This window comes from Oncorhynchus kisutch, unplaced genomic scaffold (genome assembly GCF_002021735.2).
Source record: "Oncorhynchus kisutch isolate 150728-3 unplaced genomic scaffold, Okis_V2 scaffold3147, whole genome shotgun sequence".
Taxonomy (NCBI): Eukaryota; Metazoa; Chordata; class Actinopteri; order Salmoniformes; family Salmonidae; genus Oncorhynchus; species Oncorhynchus kisutch.
In genome coordinates, this window is record NW_022265092.1 from 411888 (window position 1) to 431161 (window position 19274).

Genomic DNA, 19274 nt, shown 5'->3' on the forward strand with positions numbered 1-19274 from the left:
TATAGTTCCCTGGAGGAGGGTTAGAGTTATAACTATAGTTCCACTGGAGGAGGGTTAGAGTTATAACTAGTTCCACTGGAGGAGGGTTAGAGTTATAACTATAGTTCCACTGGAGGAGGGTTAGAGTTATAACTATAGTTCCACTGGAGGAGGGTTAGAGTTATAACTATAGTTCCCTGGAGGAGGGTTAGAGTTATAACTATAGTTCCCTGGAGGAGGGTTAGAGTTATAACTATAGTTCCACTGGAGGAGGGTTAGAGTTATAACTATAGTTCCCTGGAGGAGGGTTAGAGTTATAACTAGTTCCACTGGAGGAGGGTTAGAGTTATAACTATAGTTCCCTGGAGGAGGGTTAGAGTTATAACTATAGTTCCACTGGAGGAGGGTTAGAGTTATAACTATAGTTCCACTGGAGGAGGGTTAGAGTTTTAGCTAGTTCCACTGCAGTAGTCTGCTGATTGATTCAGAGTGTTTCCATGGCTAGCAGGTAGCGTGACATCATACACCACAGCATCTGTATCGTTCCATTAGCAGCAGGCTGGCTGCTGGCAGAGGTCACATAGTGAATGGTGATTCTGCATTTATAGTTAGCATTAAAGCAAAGTGGTCTTTGTTTTGCTTATATTATCATGCTGCTTGACCTCTATGGGTACAGTGAGTGGTATCAACAGTTAGTAGTATGAAAGGTTAGGGCTAATAAAGGTTGGGGTTATTGAATGGTTCATCTGGGGTTAGAGAGAATGGTATCAGCAGTTAGGGTCAGTTAAGGTTAGGGTTGGTGTGATGAATGGTTCATCCGGGGTTAGAGAGAATGGTATCAGCAGTTAGGGTTAGTGGTATTAATGGTTAGGGTTAGTACTGGTTAGGGTTAGTGGTATGAATGGTTGATCTGGGGTTAGAGAGAGGGGTATCAGCAGTTAGGGTTAGTACTGGTTAGCGTTAGTGGTATGAATGGTTGATCTGGGGTTAGAGAGAGGGGTATCAACAGTTAGGGTTAGTACTGGTTAGGGTTAGTGGTATGAATGGTTGATCTGGGGTTAGAGAGAGGGGTATCAACAGTTAGGGTTAGTACTGGTTAGGGTTAGTGGTATTAATGGTTAGGGTTAGTACTGGTTAGGGTTAGTGGTATGAATGGTTGATCTGGGGTTAGAGAGAGTGGTATCAACAGTTAGGGTTAGTTAAGGTTAGGGTTAGTGGTATGAATGTTTAGGGTTAGTTAAGGTTAAGGTTAGTGGTATGAATGGTTGATCTGGGGTTAGAGAGAGTGGTATCAGCAGTTAGGGTTAGTACTGGTTAGGGTTAGTGGTATGAATGGTTAGGGTTAGTACTGGTTAGGGTTAGTGGTATGAATGGATGATCTGGGGTTAGAGAGAGTGGTATCAACAGTTAGGGTTAGTACTGGTTAGGGTTAGTGGTATGAATGGTTAGGGTTAGTACTGGTTAGGTTTAGTGGTATGAATGGTTGATCTGGGGTTAGAGAGAGTGGTATCAGCAGTTAGGGTTAGTACTGGTTAGGGTTAGTGGTATGAATGGTTAGGGTTAGTACTGGTTAGGGTTAGTGGTATGAATGGTTAGGGTTAGTACTGGTTAGGGTTAGTGTGATGAATGGTTGATCTGGGGTTAGAGAGAGTGGTATCAGCAGTTAGGGTTAGTACTGGTTAGGGTTAGTGGTATTAATGGTTAGGGTTAGTACTGGTTGGGGTTAGTGGTATGAATGGTTGATCTGGGGTTAGAGAGAGTGGTATCAGCAGTTAGGGTTAGTACTGGTTAGGGTTAGTGGTATTAATGGTTAGGGTTAGTACTGGTTGGGGTTAGTGGTATGAATGGTTGATCTGGGGTTAGAGAGAGTGGTATCAGCAGTTAGGGTTAGTACTGGTTAGGGTTAGTGGTATTAATGGTTAGGGTTAGTACTGGTTGGGGTTAGTGGTATGAATGGTTGATCTGGGGTTAGAGAGAGTGGTATCAGCAGTTAGGGTTAGTACTGGTTAGGGTTAGTGGTATGAATGGTTGATCTGGGGTTAGAGAGAGTGGTATCAGCAGTTAGGGTTGAAGTTAGTGGTGTAACCGGTTGATGTTTCACTGCCTTGCTTCACAACAGAGGACTCTGTTGTGTAACTGAGTTGTGGGTATCGTTATTCATTATCGTTGTAATGGATCAACACTTTAATGAACTGTGACACAGTCCATGGAAATGACTATCTCCATGTACAGTTGGTTCAACTTCTCTCTGTCATGTGAGTCTTGTTGGGGAATAATCACAATTAGTTGGTAACATAGGTAAGATGTTTTATATTCATCATATGTTTGTAAGTTATTTCTCATCAGAATGTGTTTGTATAATACTGTGGCGGGGTTGCAGTATCTGTCCTCTGTAAAGACTAAGTTATTTGGGCCGGAGAGAGGGGAGAGGTCAAGCGTGTATCTCTTGGCTCCACAATGTCTGTGTGCCAGTCAATGTGTCTCTGTGATCTTGTCAAGATAGGATGGATTTGATATATGCCTGTTGATATGGAGGATTTGTTTAGGTTCTGAGTTTGAGAAAATAACATAGTTTAGGAGACAAAGCTGAACGATAAATTATGGCCAAGGCTGTCTGGCTATGTGTGTCTTTGCTATAAAGGATCTCAGTTGCAATGTGTAAGGGTCTCTCAGAGAATTCATTGATAGACACTGAATTGATCTGAGAGTCACAGGGTTGCGATGGAGCTCATATAATTAAAGATGGACTTTTGGATAACTAACTCTGACTTGTGTGTGGTTTGCTCTCATGATTTGGTAAATACAGGAAATGTCCACGACAGTCTGCTGTTCTATGTTATAATCAGCTTCATTCTATAGCTGGAGGACTCCTGATATCTCCAGGAGTAATGTCTTTATCTGTTGTGGTCTAGTACTGTCTTTATCTGTTGTGGTCTAGTACTGTCTTTATCGGTTGTGGTCTAGTACTGTCTTTATCGGTTGTGGTCTAGTACTGTCTTTATCTGTTGTGGTCTAGTACTGTCTTTATCTGTTGTGGTCTAGTAATGTCTTTATCTGTTGTGGTCTAGTACTGTCTTTTTGCTAGCTAGCGCCATCTACTGTAAGTGCTGGCTGTCTTCCCAATGGTCTACTTGGTGTGTGAACTGCTGACTGTCTTCCCAGTGGTCTACTTGGTGTGTGAACTGCTGACTGTCTTCCCAATGGTCTACTTGGTGTGTGAACTGCTGACTGTCTTCCCAATGGTCTACTTGGTGTGTGAACTGCTGACTGTCTTCCCAGTGGTCTACTTGGTGTGTGAACTGCTGACTGTCTTCCCAGTGGTCTACTTGGTGTGTGAACTGCTGACTGCTCATCATTTGCAGATAGTTGTTGACACATCAACCAGGATCAAGTGGCGGGGCAATTTGTGACTTGTGTTGGTGATCAGTGACTGTATTGGAGTGGTTCCACCTCTACAAGGCAGTCAGCATTAAGTGTTAGTTCTTCAGTCTCCCTTGGCTTCTCAGCGGCAGCTGTAAGCGGCAGTCACGTTTTGTCACAAAGACGGTTCTGCCGAGTTATTTGAGGAAGGAAAGAGAGGAAGTCTCCACACCACTCTCTCACTTGAGTATCTTACCTAGTTATATACAACTAGTTATTTATGTATCCACTGCTAAAGCCACTTTATACCACTCAAATTCTGCCTCTAACCCTAGGAAACTTTTTTACACCTTCTCCTTCCTTAATCCTCCACCCCCTCCCTCCTCCTTCTCTGCAGACGACTTTGCCAACCACTTTGAAAAAAAGGTTGACGATACCCTCTCCTCATTCACTCAGCCTATTGAGTCCACTGGTCTCACTCACACAGAACTACCCTACACCTTGACCTCTTTCTCCCCTCTCGCTCCAGATGACAGCCTGCGACTAGTGAGGTCTGGCCGCTCGACCCCATCCCCTTCTCTCTTCTCCAAGACAATCTCTGGAGACCTTCTCCCATTCCTCACTTCCCTCATCCCTGACCACTGGCTGCGCACCCTATGACTTCAAAATGGCCAGAGTCACTCCCCTCCTCAAGAAACCAAAACTCGACTCATGTGACGTCTAAAACTACAGACCTTTATCCCTTCTTTCTTTTCTTTCTAAAACACTTGAGCGTTCTGTCTCTGACCGACTCTCTCAGAACGATCTTCTGGACCCTAACCAGTCAGGCCTCAAGATGGGTCACTCAACACGATTCTGCTCTCCTCTGTGTCACAGAGGATCTTCTGGACCCTAACCAGTCAGGCTTCAAGACTGGTCACTCAACCAACTGACTCTCTCTCCTCTGTTCTCATCCTCGTAGATCTATCCGCTGCCTTTGACACTGTGAACCATCAGATCCTCCTCTACACCCTTTGAGGGCTGGGTGTCTCAGGCTCTATCAGATCCTCTTCTCCAACCTCTCAGGGCTGGGCATCTCAGGCTCTATCAGATCCTCCTCTCCACCCTCTTAGGGATGGGTGTCTCAGGCTCTATCAGATCCTCCTCTCCACCCTCTCAGGGCTGGGCGTCTCAGGCTCTATCAGATCCTCCTCTCCACCCTCTCAGGGCTGGGCGTCTCAGGCTCTATCAGATCCTCCTCTCCACCCTCTCAGGGCTGGGAGTCTCAGGCTCTATCAGATCCTCCTCTCCACCCTCTCAGGGCTGGGTGTCTCAGGCTCTATCAGATCCTCCTCTCCACCCTCTCAGGGCTGGGCGTCTCAGGCTCTATCAGATCCTCCTCTCCACCCTCTCAGGCCTGGGCGTATCAGGCTCCACCCTCTCAGGGCTGGGCGTCTCAGGCGTCTCAGGTTCTCCACACTACTGGATTGCATCCTACCTGGCAGGCCGCTCCTACCAGGTGATGTGGAGAGGATCTGTGTCCGCACCACGTACTCTCTCTACTGGTGTCCCCCAGGGCTCGGTTCTAGGCCCTCTCCTCTTCTCTCCATACACCAAGTCACTCAGCTCCGTCATATCCTCACATGGTCTCTCCTATCATTGCTATGCAGATGACACAACTACTTTTCTCCTTCCCCCCTTCTGACACCCAGGTGGCGACACGCATCTCAGATATCTCAGCTTGGATGTCGGTCCTCCACCTCAGCCTCGACAATACGGAACTGCTCTTCCTCTCCATCCCGGTTGACGCCACAGTGTCGCCCTCCCAGAGTGCAAAGAACCTTGGCGTGACCCTGGACAACACCCTGTCGTTCTCTGCAAACATCAAAGCAGTGACCCATTCCTGCAGGTTCATATTCTACAACATCTGTAGAGTACGACCTTCCCTCACAAAGGAAGCGGCGCAGGTCCTAATCGAGGCACTTGTCCTCTCCCGTCTGGACTACTGCAACTCACTGTTGGCTGGGCTCTCCACTTGTGCCATCCCACCCCTACGGGAGGGCAGCTCCCACTCAGCCCAGTCAGCCCAGTCCAAGCTCTTCTCTCCTGCTCAGCCCAGTCCAAGCTCTTCTCTCCCGCTCAACCCAGTCCAAACTCTTCTCTCCCACTCAGCCCAGTCCAAGCTCTTCTCTCCCACTCAGCCCCCCCTCCCACCTAGCTATCTGAAGATGAATATACTAACTACTGTGATATGTGGTTGTCCCACCTAGCTATCTGAATACACTAACTACTGTGATATGTGGTTGTCCCACCTAGCTATCTGAATATACTAACTACTGTGATATGTGGTTGTCTCACCTAGCTATCTGAATATACTAACTACTGTGATATGTGGTTGTCCCACCTAGCTATCTGAATATACTAATTACTGTGATATATGGTTGTCCCGCCTAGCTATCTGATGATGAAAGCACTAACTGTAAGGTGCTCTGGATAAGAGCTTCTGCTAAATGACTAACATGTAATAATCTATGATGTGATGCTGTGAGTGTTGTTGTGGCTCATTGCTGTCTACTCCTCTTTTCTCATCTCCTTTCCTCTCTCATTTCCTCTCTCATCTCCTCTCTGTACTCCTCTCTTCTCCATCATCTCCTCCCTGTCTCCTCTCTCCTTTCATCACCTCCTCCTCTCCTTTCCTTTCATCACCTCCTCCTCTCCTTTCCTCCTCTCTCCTCCTCTCCTCTCCTTTCCTCTCTCCTCTCCTCCCCTCTTCCAGAAAGGCTTCACTCCCCTCCATGTTGCAGCTAAGTATGGGAAGATGGAAGTGGCCAACCTTCTGCTGCAGAGACACACTGCGCCCGATGCAGCTGGGAAGGTACCGTAGTCACCATGGAAACAGGGATGAGCTAGTCTGGTAGTCAGTAGTGCATCTCACTGATAGTAATAGTAACGTACAGCACAGATAGTTCTCACGGATGTCATATGAGTTATTCTCATATTGGTTCATTATAATGTAACTACACATCAGTATTCTTGCAGTGCTACTAACCAGGTTTCCATCCAACCTTTTTAATTTGTCGGTAAAATGTGTTATTTGAGAAATGGCGGTGAAAACGCCTTTTGTGTGCAAATATTGATTAACCATCACATGGAAGGAAGCTTGGGAGTCACGTGGTGATATGTTGTGTGGTCCTCCCACTACGACTCCGGCTTGGAGCTACGCGATGATATGTTGTGTGGTCCTCCCACTACGACTCCGGCTTGGAGCTACGTGATGATATGTTGTGTGGTCCTCCCACTACGACTCCGGCTTGGAGCTACGCGATGATATGTTGTGTGGTCCTCCCACCTCCCACTACGACTCCGGCTTGGAGCTACGTGATGATATGTTGTGTGGTCCTCCCACTACGACTCCGGCTTGGAGCTACGCGATGATATGTTGTGTGGTCCTCCCACTACGACTCCGGCTTGGAGCTACGCGATGATATGTTGTGTGGTCCTCCCACTACGACTCCGGCTTGGAGCTACGCGATGATATGTTGTGTGGTCCTCCCACCTCCCACTACGACTCCGGCTTGGAGCTACGTGATGATATGCTGTGTGGTCCTCCCACCTCCCACTACGACTCCGGCTTGGAGCTACGCGATGATATGTTGTGTGGTCCTCCCACTACGACTCCGGCTTGGAGCTACGTGATGATATGCTGTGTGGTCCTCCCACCTCCCACTACGACTCCGGCTTGGAGCTACGCGATGATATGTTGTGTGGTCCTCCCACTACGACTCCGGCTTGGAGCTACGCGATGATATGTTGTGTGGTCCTCCCACTACCACCCCTGCTTGGAGCTACGCAATGATATGTTGTGTGGTCCTCCCACCTCCCACTACGACTCCGGCTTGGAGCTACGTGATGATATGTTGTGTGGTCCTCCCACCTCCCACTACGACTCCGGCTTGAAGCTACGTGATGATATGTTGTGTGGTCCTCCCACTACGACTCTGGCTTGGAGCTACGTGATGATATGTTGTGTGGTCCTCCCACTACGACTCCGGCTTGGAGCTACGCGATGATATGTTGTGTGGTCCTCCCACTACGACTCCGGCTTGGAGCTACGCGATGATATGTTGTGTGGTCCTCCCACTACCACCCCTGCTTGGAGCTACGCAATGATATGTTGTGTGGTCCTCCCACCTCCCACTACGACTCCGGCTTGGAGCTACGTGATGATATGTTGTGTGGTCCTCCCACTACGACTCCGGCTTGGAGCTACGCAATGATATGTTGTGTGGTCCTCCCACCTCCCACTACGACTCCGGCTTGGAGCTACGTGATGATATGTTGTGTGGTCCTCCCACTACGACTCCGGCTTGGAGCTACGTGATGATATGTTGTGTGGTCCTCCCACTACGACTCCGGCTTGGAGCTACGTGATGATATGTTGTGTGGTCCTCCCACCTCCCACTACGACTCCGGCTTGGAGCTACGCGATGATATGTTGTGTGGTCCTCCCACCTCCCACTACGACTCCGGCTTGGAGCTACGTGATGATATGTTGTGTGGTCCTCCCACTACGACTCTGGCTTGGAGCTACGTGATGATATGTTGTGTGGTCCTCCCACCTCCCACTACGACTCCGGCTTGGAGCTACGTGATGATATGTTGTGTGGTCCTCCCACTACGACTCCGGCTTGGAGCTACGTGATGATATGTTGTGTGGATTTGGTTTGACTCATTTAGAAGTAGATTGAGATTGGATTTGGTTTGACTCATTTAGAAGTAGATTGAGATTGGATTTGGTTTGACTCATTTAGAAGTAGATTGAGGTTGGATTTGGTTTGACTCATTTAGAAGTAGATTGAGGTTGGATTTGGTTTGACTCATTTAGAAGTAGATTGAGTTTGTTTCCACAACATGTGTTTGACACCACTGCTCTAGAGAGAGAATCCTCTGTTATGATGCTGAAACACTCTGATCAATCTAACATCAAATCAAATGTATTTATAAAGCCCTTCTTAGATCAGCTGATATCTCAAAGTGCTGTACAGAAACTCAGGCTAAAACCCCAAACAGCAAGCAATGCAGGTGTAGAAGCACGGTGGCTAGGAAAAACTCCCTAGAAAGGCCAAAACCTAGGACGAAACCTAGAGAGGAACCTAGAGAGGGGTGGCCAGTCCTCTTCTGGCTGTGCCGGGTGGAGATTATAACAGAACATGGCCAAGATGTTAAAATGTTCATAAATGACCAGCATGGTCAAATAATAATAATCACAGTAGTTGTCGAGGGTGCAACAAGTCAGCACCTCAGGAGTAAATGTCAGTTGGCTTTTCATAGCCGATCACTAAGAGTATCTCTACCGCTCCTGCTGTCTCTAGAGAGTTGAAAACAGCAGGTCTGGGACAGGTAGCACATCCGGTGAACAGGTCAGGGTTCCATAGCCGCAGGCAGAACAGTTGAAACTGCAGCAGCAGCACGGCCAGGTGGACTGGGTACAGCAAGGAGTCATCATGCCAGGTAGTCCTGAGGCATGGTCCTAGGGCTCAGGTCCTCCGAGAGAGAGAAAGAAAGAGAGAATTAGAGAGAGCATACTTAAATTCACACAGGACACCGGATAAGACAGGAGAAGTACTCCAGATATAACAGACTGACCCTAGCCCCCTGACACATAAACTACTGCAGCATAAATACTGGAGGCTGAGACAGGAGGGGTCAGGAGACACTGTGGCCCCATCCGATGATACCCCCGGACAGGGCCAAACAGGAAGGATATAACCCCACCCACGTTGCCAAAGCATAGCACCCACACCACTAGAGGGATATCTTGGTCCGAGACTGAACATGTCTTTATTCAACGGACAAAGACAGTATTGATTGTTCTAACTGATTTATATTTCAACCACTTCAGATCCCAGTTTGTCATCCTTCCACTGTGTTGGGCTAAGTGCCTCCACCTTCAGTCCAACACTAATGCAGCTGTGTATGCCGTTTCTATAGAGTGGTCTAACTCCCCTACATGTAGCTGCTCACTATGACAACCAGAAAGTGGCTCTGCTGCTGCTGGACCAGGGAGCTTCACCGCACGCTGCTGCCAAGGTAGGTATCACTTACACATTTACACCACAGCAGACGCTCTTATCCAGAGCCACTTACAGGATCCGTTAGGGTTAAATGCCTTGCACAAAGGCACATGATAGGCTCCCGGACATGATCGGGAGTCCCATAGGGCGGCACACAATTGGCCCAGTGTCATCCGGGATAGGGGAGGCCGGGGTAGGCCGTCATTGTAAATAATAATTTGTTCTTAACTGACTTGCCTGGTTAAATAAATGTTAAATAACATAAAAAATCAACAGATGTTTCATCTGGTCTGCTAAGAAATTCCAACCAGAAACTTTTCGGTCACTGGCCCAATGCTCTTAACCGCTATGCCACTTCCTGCCACCACTACCACACCAGTATCAGACCACTACCACACCAGTATCAGACCACTATCACATCAGCATCAGACCACTACCACACCAGTATCAGACCACTACCAGACCAGTATCAGACCACTACCACACCAGTATCCGACCACTACCACACCAGTATCAGACCAGACCACTACCACACCAGTATCAGACCAGACCACAACCAAACCAGCATCAGGCCACTACCACACCAGTATCAGACCACTAGCACACCAGTATCAGACCACTAGCACACTAGTAACAGACCACTACCACACCAGTATCAGACCACTACCACACCAGTATCAGACCACTATCACACCAGTATCAGACCACTACCGCACCAGTATCAGACCACTACCAAACCAGCATCAGACCACTATCACAGCAGTATCAGACCACTACCACACGAGTGTCAGACAACTACCACACCAGTATCAGACCATTACCACACCAGTATCAGACCACTACCACACCAGTATCAGACCACTACCACAGCAGTATCAGACCAGACCACACAAGTGTCATACCAGACCACTACCACACCAGCATCAGACCATTACCACACCAGTATCAGACCACTACCACACCAGTATCAGACCACTACCACACCAGTATCAGACCACTACCACACCAGTATCAGACCACTACCACACCAGTATCAGACCACTACCACAGCAGTATCAGACCAGACCACACAAGTGTCATACCAGACCACTACCACACCAGCATCAGACCATTACCACACCAGTATCAGACCACTACCACACCAGTATCAGACCACTAACACACCAGTATCAGACCACGACCGCACCAGTATCAGACCACTACCACACCAGTTTCAGACCACTACCGCACCAGTATCAGACCAGCCCAAAACCGCACCAAAATCAGACCAATACCAATACCACACCAGTATCAGACCAGACCACTACCACACCTGCACCAGACCACTACCACACCAGCATCAGACCACTACCACACCAGCATCAGACCACTACCACACCAGTATCAGACCACTACCGCACCACTACCACACCAGTATCAGACCACTACCACACCAGTATCAGACCACTACCACAGCAGTATCAGACCAGACCACACAAGTGTCATACCAGACCACTACCACACCAGCATCAGACCATTACCACACCAGTATCAGACCACTACCACACCAGTATCAGACCACTACCACACCAGTATCAGACCACTACCACACCAGTATCAGACCACTACCACACCAGCATCAGACCACTATCACAGCAGTATCAGACCACTACCACACGAGTGTCAGACAACTACCACACCAGTATCAGACCATTACCACACCAGTATCAGACCATTACCACACCAGTATCATACCACTACCACACCAGTATCAGACCATTAGCACACCAGTATCAGACCACTACCACACCAGTATCATACCACTACCACACCAGTATCAGACCACTACCACACCAGTATCAGACCACTACCACACCAGTATCAGACCACTACCACAGCAGTATCAGACCAGACCACACAAGTGTCATACCAGACCACTACCACACCAGCATCAGACCATTACCACACCAGTATCAGACCACTACCACACCAGTATCAGACCACTACCACACCAGTATCAGACCACTAACACACCAGTATCAGACCACGACCACACCAGTATCAGACCACTACCACACCAGTTTCAGACCACTACCGCACCAGTATCAGACCAGCCCAAAACCGCACCAAAATCAGACCAATACCAATACCACACCAGTATCAGACCAGACCACTACCACACCTGCACCAGACCACTACCACACCAGCATCAGACCACTACCACACCAGCATCAGACCACTACCACACCAGTATCAGACCACTACCGCACCACTACCACACCAGTATCAGACCACTACCACACCAGTATCAGACCACTACCACACCAGTATCAGACCACTACCACAGCAGTATCAGACCAGACCACACAAGTGTCATACCAGACCACTACCACACCAGCATCAGACCATTACCACACCAGTATCAGACCACTACCACACCAGTATCAGACCACTACCACACCAGTATCAGACCACTACCATACCAGCATCAGACCACTATCACAGCAGTATCAGACCACTACCACACGAGTGTCAGACAACTACCACACCAGTATCAGACCATTACCACACCAGTATCAGACCATTACCACACCAGTATCATACCACTACCACACCAGTATCAGACCATTAGCACACCAGTATCAGACCACTACCACACCAGTATCATACCACTACCACACCAGTATCAGACCACTACCACACCAGTATCATACCACTACCACACCAGTATCAGACCACTAACACACCAGTATTATACCATTACCACACCAGTATCATACCACTACCACACCAGTATCATACCACTACCACACCAGTATCAGACCATTACCACACCAGTATCAGACCATTACCACACCAGTATCATACCACTACCACACCAGTATCAGACCATTAGCACACCAGTATCAGACCACTACCACACCAGTATCAGACCACTACCACACCAGTATCATACCACTACCACACCAGTATCAGACCACTACCACACCAGTATCAGACCACTACCACACCAGCATCAGACCACTACCACACCAGTATCAGACCACTACCGCATCACTACCGCACCAGTATCAGACCACTACCACACCAGTATCAGACCACTACCACACCAGTATCAGACCACTACCACAGCAGTATCAGACCAGACCACACAAGTGTCATACCAGACCACTACCACACCAGTATCAGACCACTACCACACCAGTATCAGACCACTACCGCACCAGTATCAGACCAGCCCAAAACCGCACCAAAATCAGACCAATACCACACCAGTATCAGACCAGACCACTACCACACCTGTACCAGACCACTACCACACCAGCATCAGACCACTACCACACCAGCATCAGACCACTACCACACCAGTATCAGACCACTACCGCATCACTACCACACCAGTATCAGATCACTACCACACCAGTATCAGACCACTACCACACCAGTATCAGACCAGACCATTATCAAACCACTACCACACCAGCATCAGACCACTACCACACCAGTATTAGCCCACTACCACACCAGCGCCAGACCACTACCGCACCACTACCACACCAGAATCAGACCACTACCACCCCAGCATCAGACCACTACCACCCCAGCATCAGACCACTACCACACCAGTATCAGACCACTACCACACCAGTGTCAGACCACTACCGTACCAGCATCAGACCACTACCACACCAATATCAGACAACTAGTACACCAGTATCAGACCACTACCACACCAGTATCAGACCACTACCACACCAGCGTCAGACCACTACCGTACCAGCATCAGACCACTACAACACCAATATCAGACAACTAGTACACCAGTATCAGACCACTACCACACCAGTATCAGACCACTACCACACCAGTATCAGACCACGACCGCACCAGTATCAGACCACTACCACACCAGTTTCAGACCACTACCGCACCAGTATCAGACCAGCCCAAAACCGCACCAGTATCAGACCAATACCACACCAGTATCAGACCAGACCACTACCACACCTGTACCAGACCACTACCACACCAGCATCAGACCACTACCACACCAGCATCAGACCACTACCACACCAGTATCAGACCACTACCGCATCACTACCACAGCAGTATCAGACCAGACCACACAAGTGTCATACCAGACCACTACCACACCAGCATCAGACCATTACCACACCAGTATCAGACCACTACCACACCAGTATCAGACCACTACCACACCAGTATCAGACCACTACCACACTAGTATCAGACCACTACCACAGCAGTATCAGACCAGACCACACAAGTGTCATACCAGACCACTACCACACCAGTATCAGACCACTACCACACCAGTATCAGACCACTACCACACCAGTATCAGACCACGACCGCACCAGTATCAGACCACTACCACACCAGTTTCAGACCAATACCACACCAGTATCAGACCAGACCACTACCACACCTGCACCAGACCACTACCACACCAGCATCAGACCACTACCACACCAGCATCAGACCACTACCACACCAGTATCAGACCACTACCGCATCACTACCACACCAGTATCAGACCACTACCACACCAGTATCAGACCACTACCACACCAGTATCAGACCACTACCACAGCAGTATCAGACCAGACCACACAAGTGTCATACCAGACCACTACCACACCAGCATCAGACCATTACCACACCAGTATCGGACCACTACCACACCAGTATCAGACCACTACCACACCAGTATCAGACCACTACCACACCAGCATCAGACCACTATCACAGCAGTATCAGACCACTACCACACGAGTGTCAGACAACTACCACACCAGTATCAGACCATTACCACACCAGTATCAGACCATTACCACACCAGTATCATACCACTACCACACCAGTATCAGACCATTAGCACACCAGTATCAGACCACTACCACACCAGTATCATACCACTACCACACCAGTATCAGACCACTACCACACCAGTATCATACCACTACCACACCAACATCAGACCACTACCACACCAGTATCAGACCACTACCGCATCACTACCACACCAGTATCAGACCACTACCACACCAGTATCAGACCACTACCACACCAGTATCAGACCAGACCACACAAGTGTCATACCAGACCACTACCACACCAGCATCAGACCATTACCACACCAGTATCAGACCACTACCACACCAGTATCAGACCACTACCACACCAGTATCAGACCACTACCACACCAGCATCAGACCACTATCACAGCAGTATTAGACCACTACCACACGAGTGTCAGACAACTACCACACCAGTATCAGACCATTACCACACCAGTATCAGACCATTACCACACCAGTATCAGACCACTAACACACCAGTATCAGACCATTACCACACCAGTATCAGACCATTACCACACCAGTATCATACCACTACCACACCAGTATCAGACCATTAGCACACCAGTATCAGACCACTACCACACCAGTATCAGACCACTACCACACCAGTATCATACCACTACCACACCAGTATCAGACCATTACCACACCAGTATCAGACCACTACCACACCAGCATCAGACCACTACCACACCAGTATCAGACCACTACCGCATCACTACCACACCAGTATCAGACCACTACCACACCAGTATCAGACCACTACCACACCAACTGACACAAGTGTCATACCAGACCATACAAGACCACTACCACACCAGCATCAGACCATTACCACACCAATATCAGACCACTACCACACCAGTATCAGACCACTACCACACCAGTATCAGACCACTACCACACCAGCATCAGACCACTATCACAGCAGTATTAGACCACTACCACACGAGTGTCAGACAACTACCACACCAGTATCAGACCATTACCACACCAGTATCAGACCATTACCACACCAGTATCAGACCACTAACACACCAGTATCAGACCATTACCACACCAGTATCATACCACTACCACACCAGTATCAGACCATTAGCACACCAGTATCAGACCACTACCACACCAGTATCAGACCACTACCACACCAGTATCAGACCACTACCACACCAGTATCAGACCATTACCACACCAGTATCAGACCACTACCACACCAGCATCAGACCACTACCACACCAGTATCAGACCACTACCGCATCACTACCACACCAGTATCAGACCACTACCACACCAGTATCAGACCACTACCACACCAACTGACACAAGTGTCATACCAGACCATACAAGACCACTACCACACCAGCATCAGACCATTACCACACCAATATCAGACCACTACCACACCAGCATCAGACCACTACCACACCAGTATCAGACCACTACCGCATCACTACCACACCAGTATCAGACCACTACCACACCAGTATCAGACCACTACCACACCAACTGACACAAGTGTCATACCAGACCATACAAGACCACTACCACACCAGCATCAGACCATTACCACACCAATATCAGACCACTACCACACCAGTATCAGACCACTACCACACCAGTATCAGACCACTACCACACCAGCATCAGACCACTATCACAGCAGTATTAGACCACTACCACACGAGTGTCAGACAACTACCACACCAGTATCAGACCATTACCACACCAGTATCAGACCATTACCACACCAGTATCATACCACTACAACACCAGTATCAGACCATTAGCACACCAGTATCAGACCACTACCACACCAGTATCATACCACTACCACACCAGTATCAGACCACTACCACACCAGTATCATACCACTACCACACCAGTATCAGACCACTAACACACCAGTATTATACCATTACCACACCAGTATCAGACCATTACCACACCAGTATCATACCACTACCACACCAGTATCAGACCATTAGCACACCAGTATCAGACCACTACCACACCAGTATCAGACCACTAACACACCAGTATTATACCATTACCACACCAGTATCATACCACTACCACACCAGTATCATACCACTACCACACCAGTATCAGACCATTACCACACCAGTATCAGACCATTACCACACCAGTATCATACCACTACCACACCAGTATCAGACCACTACCACAGCAGTATCAGACCAGACCACACAAGTGTCATACCAGACCACTACCACACCAGCATCAGACCACTACCACACCAGTATCAGACCACTACCACACCAGTATCATACCACTACCACACCAGTATCAGACCATTACCACACCAGTATCAGACCATTACCACACCAGTATCAGACCATTACCACACCAGTATCATACCACTACCACACCAGTATCAGACCACTACCACACCAGTATCAGACCACTACCACACCAGTATCATACCACTACCACACCAGTATCAGACCACTACCACACCAGTATCAGACCACTACCACACCAGCATCAGACCACTTCCACACCAGTATCAGACCACTACCGCATCACTACCACACCAGTATCAGACCACTACCACACCAGTATCAGACCACTACCACACCAGTATCAGACCACTACCACAGCAGTATCAGACCAGACCACACAAGTGTCATACCAGACCACTACCACACCAGCATCAGACCATTACCACACCAGTATCAGACCACTACCACACCAGTATCAGACCACTACCACACCAGTATCAGACCACTAACACACCAGTATTATACCATTACCACAGCAGTATCAGACCACTACCACACGAGTGTCAGACAACTACCACACCAGTATCAGACCATTACCACACCAGTATCAGACCATTACCACACCAGTATCATACCACTACCACACCAGTATCAGACCATTAGCACACCAGTATCAGACCACTACCACACCAGTATCAGACCACTACCACACCAGTATCATACCACTACCACACCAGTATCAGACCACTACCACACCAGTATCAGACCACTACCACACCAGCATCAGACCACTTCCACACCAGTATCAGACCACTACCGCATCACTACCACACCAGTATCAGACCACTACCACACCAGTATCAGACCACTACCACACCAGTATCAGACCACTACCACAGCAGTATCAGACCAGACCACACAAGTGTCATACCAGACCACTACCACACCAGCATCAGACCATTACCACACCAGTATCAGACCACTACCACACCAGTATCAGACCACTACCACACCAGTATCAGACCACTACCACACCAGCATCAGACCACTATCACAGCAGTATCAGACCACTACCACACGAGTGTCAGACAACTACCACACCAGTATCAGACCATTACCACACCAGTATCAGACCATTACCACACCAGTATCATACCACTACCACACCAGTATCAGACCATTAGCACACCAGTATCAGACCACTACCACACCAGTATCATACCACTACCACACCAGTATCAGACCACTACCACACCAGTATCGTACCACTACCACACCAGTATCAGACCACTAACACACCAGTATTATACCATTACCACACCAGTATCAGACCACTACCACACCAGTATCATACCACTACCACACCAGTATCAGACCACTACCACACCAGTATCATACCACTACCACACCAGTATCAGACCATTACCACACCAGTATCAGACCATTACCACACCAGTATCATACCACTACCACACCAGTATCAGACCATTAGCACACCAGTATCAGACCACTACCACACCAGTATCAGACCACTACCACACCAGTATCAGACCACTACCACACCAGTATCATACAACTACCACACCCGTATCAGACCATTAGCACACCAGTATCAGACCACTACCACACCAGTATCAGACCACTACCACACCAGTATCAGACCACTACCACACCAGTATCATATCACTACCACACCAGTATCAGACCACTAACACACCAGTATCATACCACTACCACACCAGTATCAGACCATTACCACACCAGTATCAGACCACTACCACACCAGTATCATATCACTACCACACCAGTATCATATCACTACCACACCAGTATCAGACCACTACCACACCAGCATCAGACCACTACCACACCAGTATCAGACCACTAACACACCAGTATCAGACCACTACCACACCAGTATCAGACCACTAACACACCAGTATCAGACCACTACCACACCAGTATCATATCACTACCACACCAGTATCAGACCACTAACACACCAGTATCAGACCACTACCACACCAGTATCAGACCACTAACACACCAGTATCAGAATGTGAGACAACACATAGGGAACAATAACACACAGCACAGGCTGAGACAACACATAGGGTACAATAACACACAGCACAGGCTGAGACAACACATAGGGAACAATAACACACAGCACAGGCTGAGACAACACATAGGGAACAATAACACAACACAGGCTGAGACAACACATAGGGAACAATAACACACAGCACAGGCTGAGACAACACATAGGGTACAATAACACACAGCACAGGCTGAGACAACACATAGGGAACAATAACACAACACAGGCTGAGACAACACATAGGGAACAATAACACACAGCACAGGCTGAGACAACACATAGGGTACAATAACACACAGCACAGGCTGAGACAACACATAGGGAACAATAACACACAGCACAGTCTGAGACAACACATAGGGAACAATAACACACAGCACAGGCTGAGACAACACATAGGGAACAATAACACACAGCACAGGCTGAGACAACACATAGGGAACAATAACACACAGCACAGGCTGAGACAACACATAGGGAACAATAACACACAGCACAGGCTGAGACAACACATAGGGAACAATAACACAACACAGGCTGAGACAACACATAGGGAACAATAACACACAGCACAGGCTGAGACAACACATAGGGAACAATAACACACAGCACAGGCTGAGACAACACATAGGGAACAATAACACACAACACAGGCTGAGACAACACATAGGGA

The 19274-nt window shown here is 48.3% G+C and overlaps 1 protein-coding gene across 15 annotated transcripts in view; it reads left to right on the forward strand.

The window, feature by feature from the left end:
* The window catches only part of LOC109884542 (ankyrin-3), a 196756-nt gene that overhangs the window by 85533 nt on the left and 91949 nt on the right, over nt 1-19274 (forward strand). For all 15 annotated transcript variants that reach the window (XM_031820225.1, XM_031820226.1, XM_031820223.1 and 12 more), the window contains 2 exons: nt 6095-6193; nt 9310-9408. In XM_031820225.1, the coding sequence (XP_031676085.1) occupies nt 6095-6193; nt 9310-9408 (198 nt within the window). The remainder of the gene's footprint in view (nt 1-6094; nt 6194-9309; nt 9409-19274) is intronic.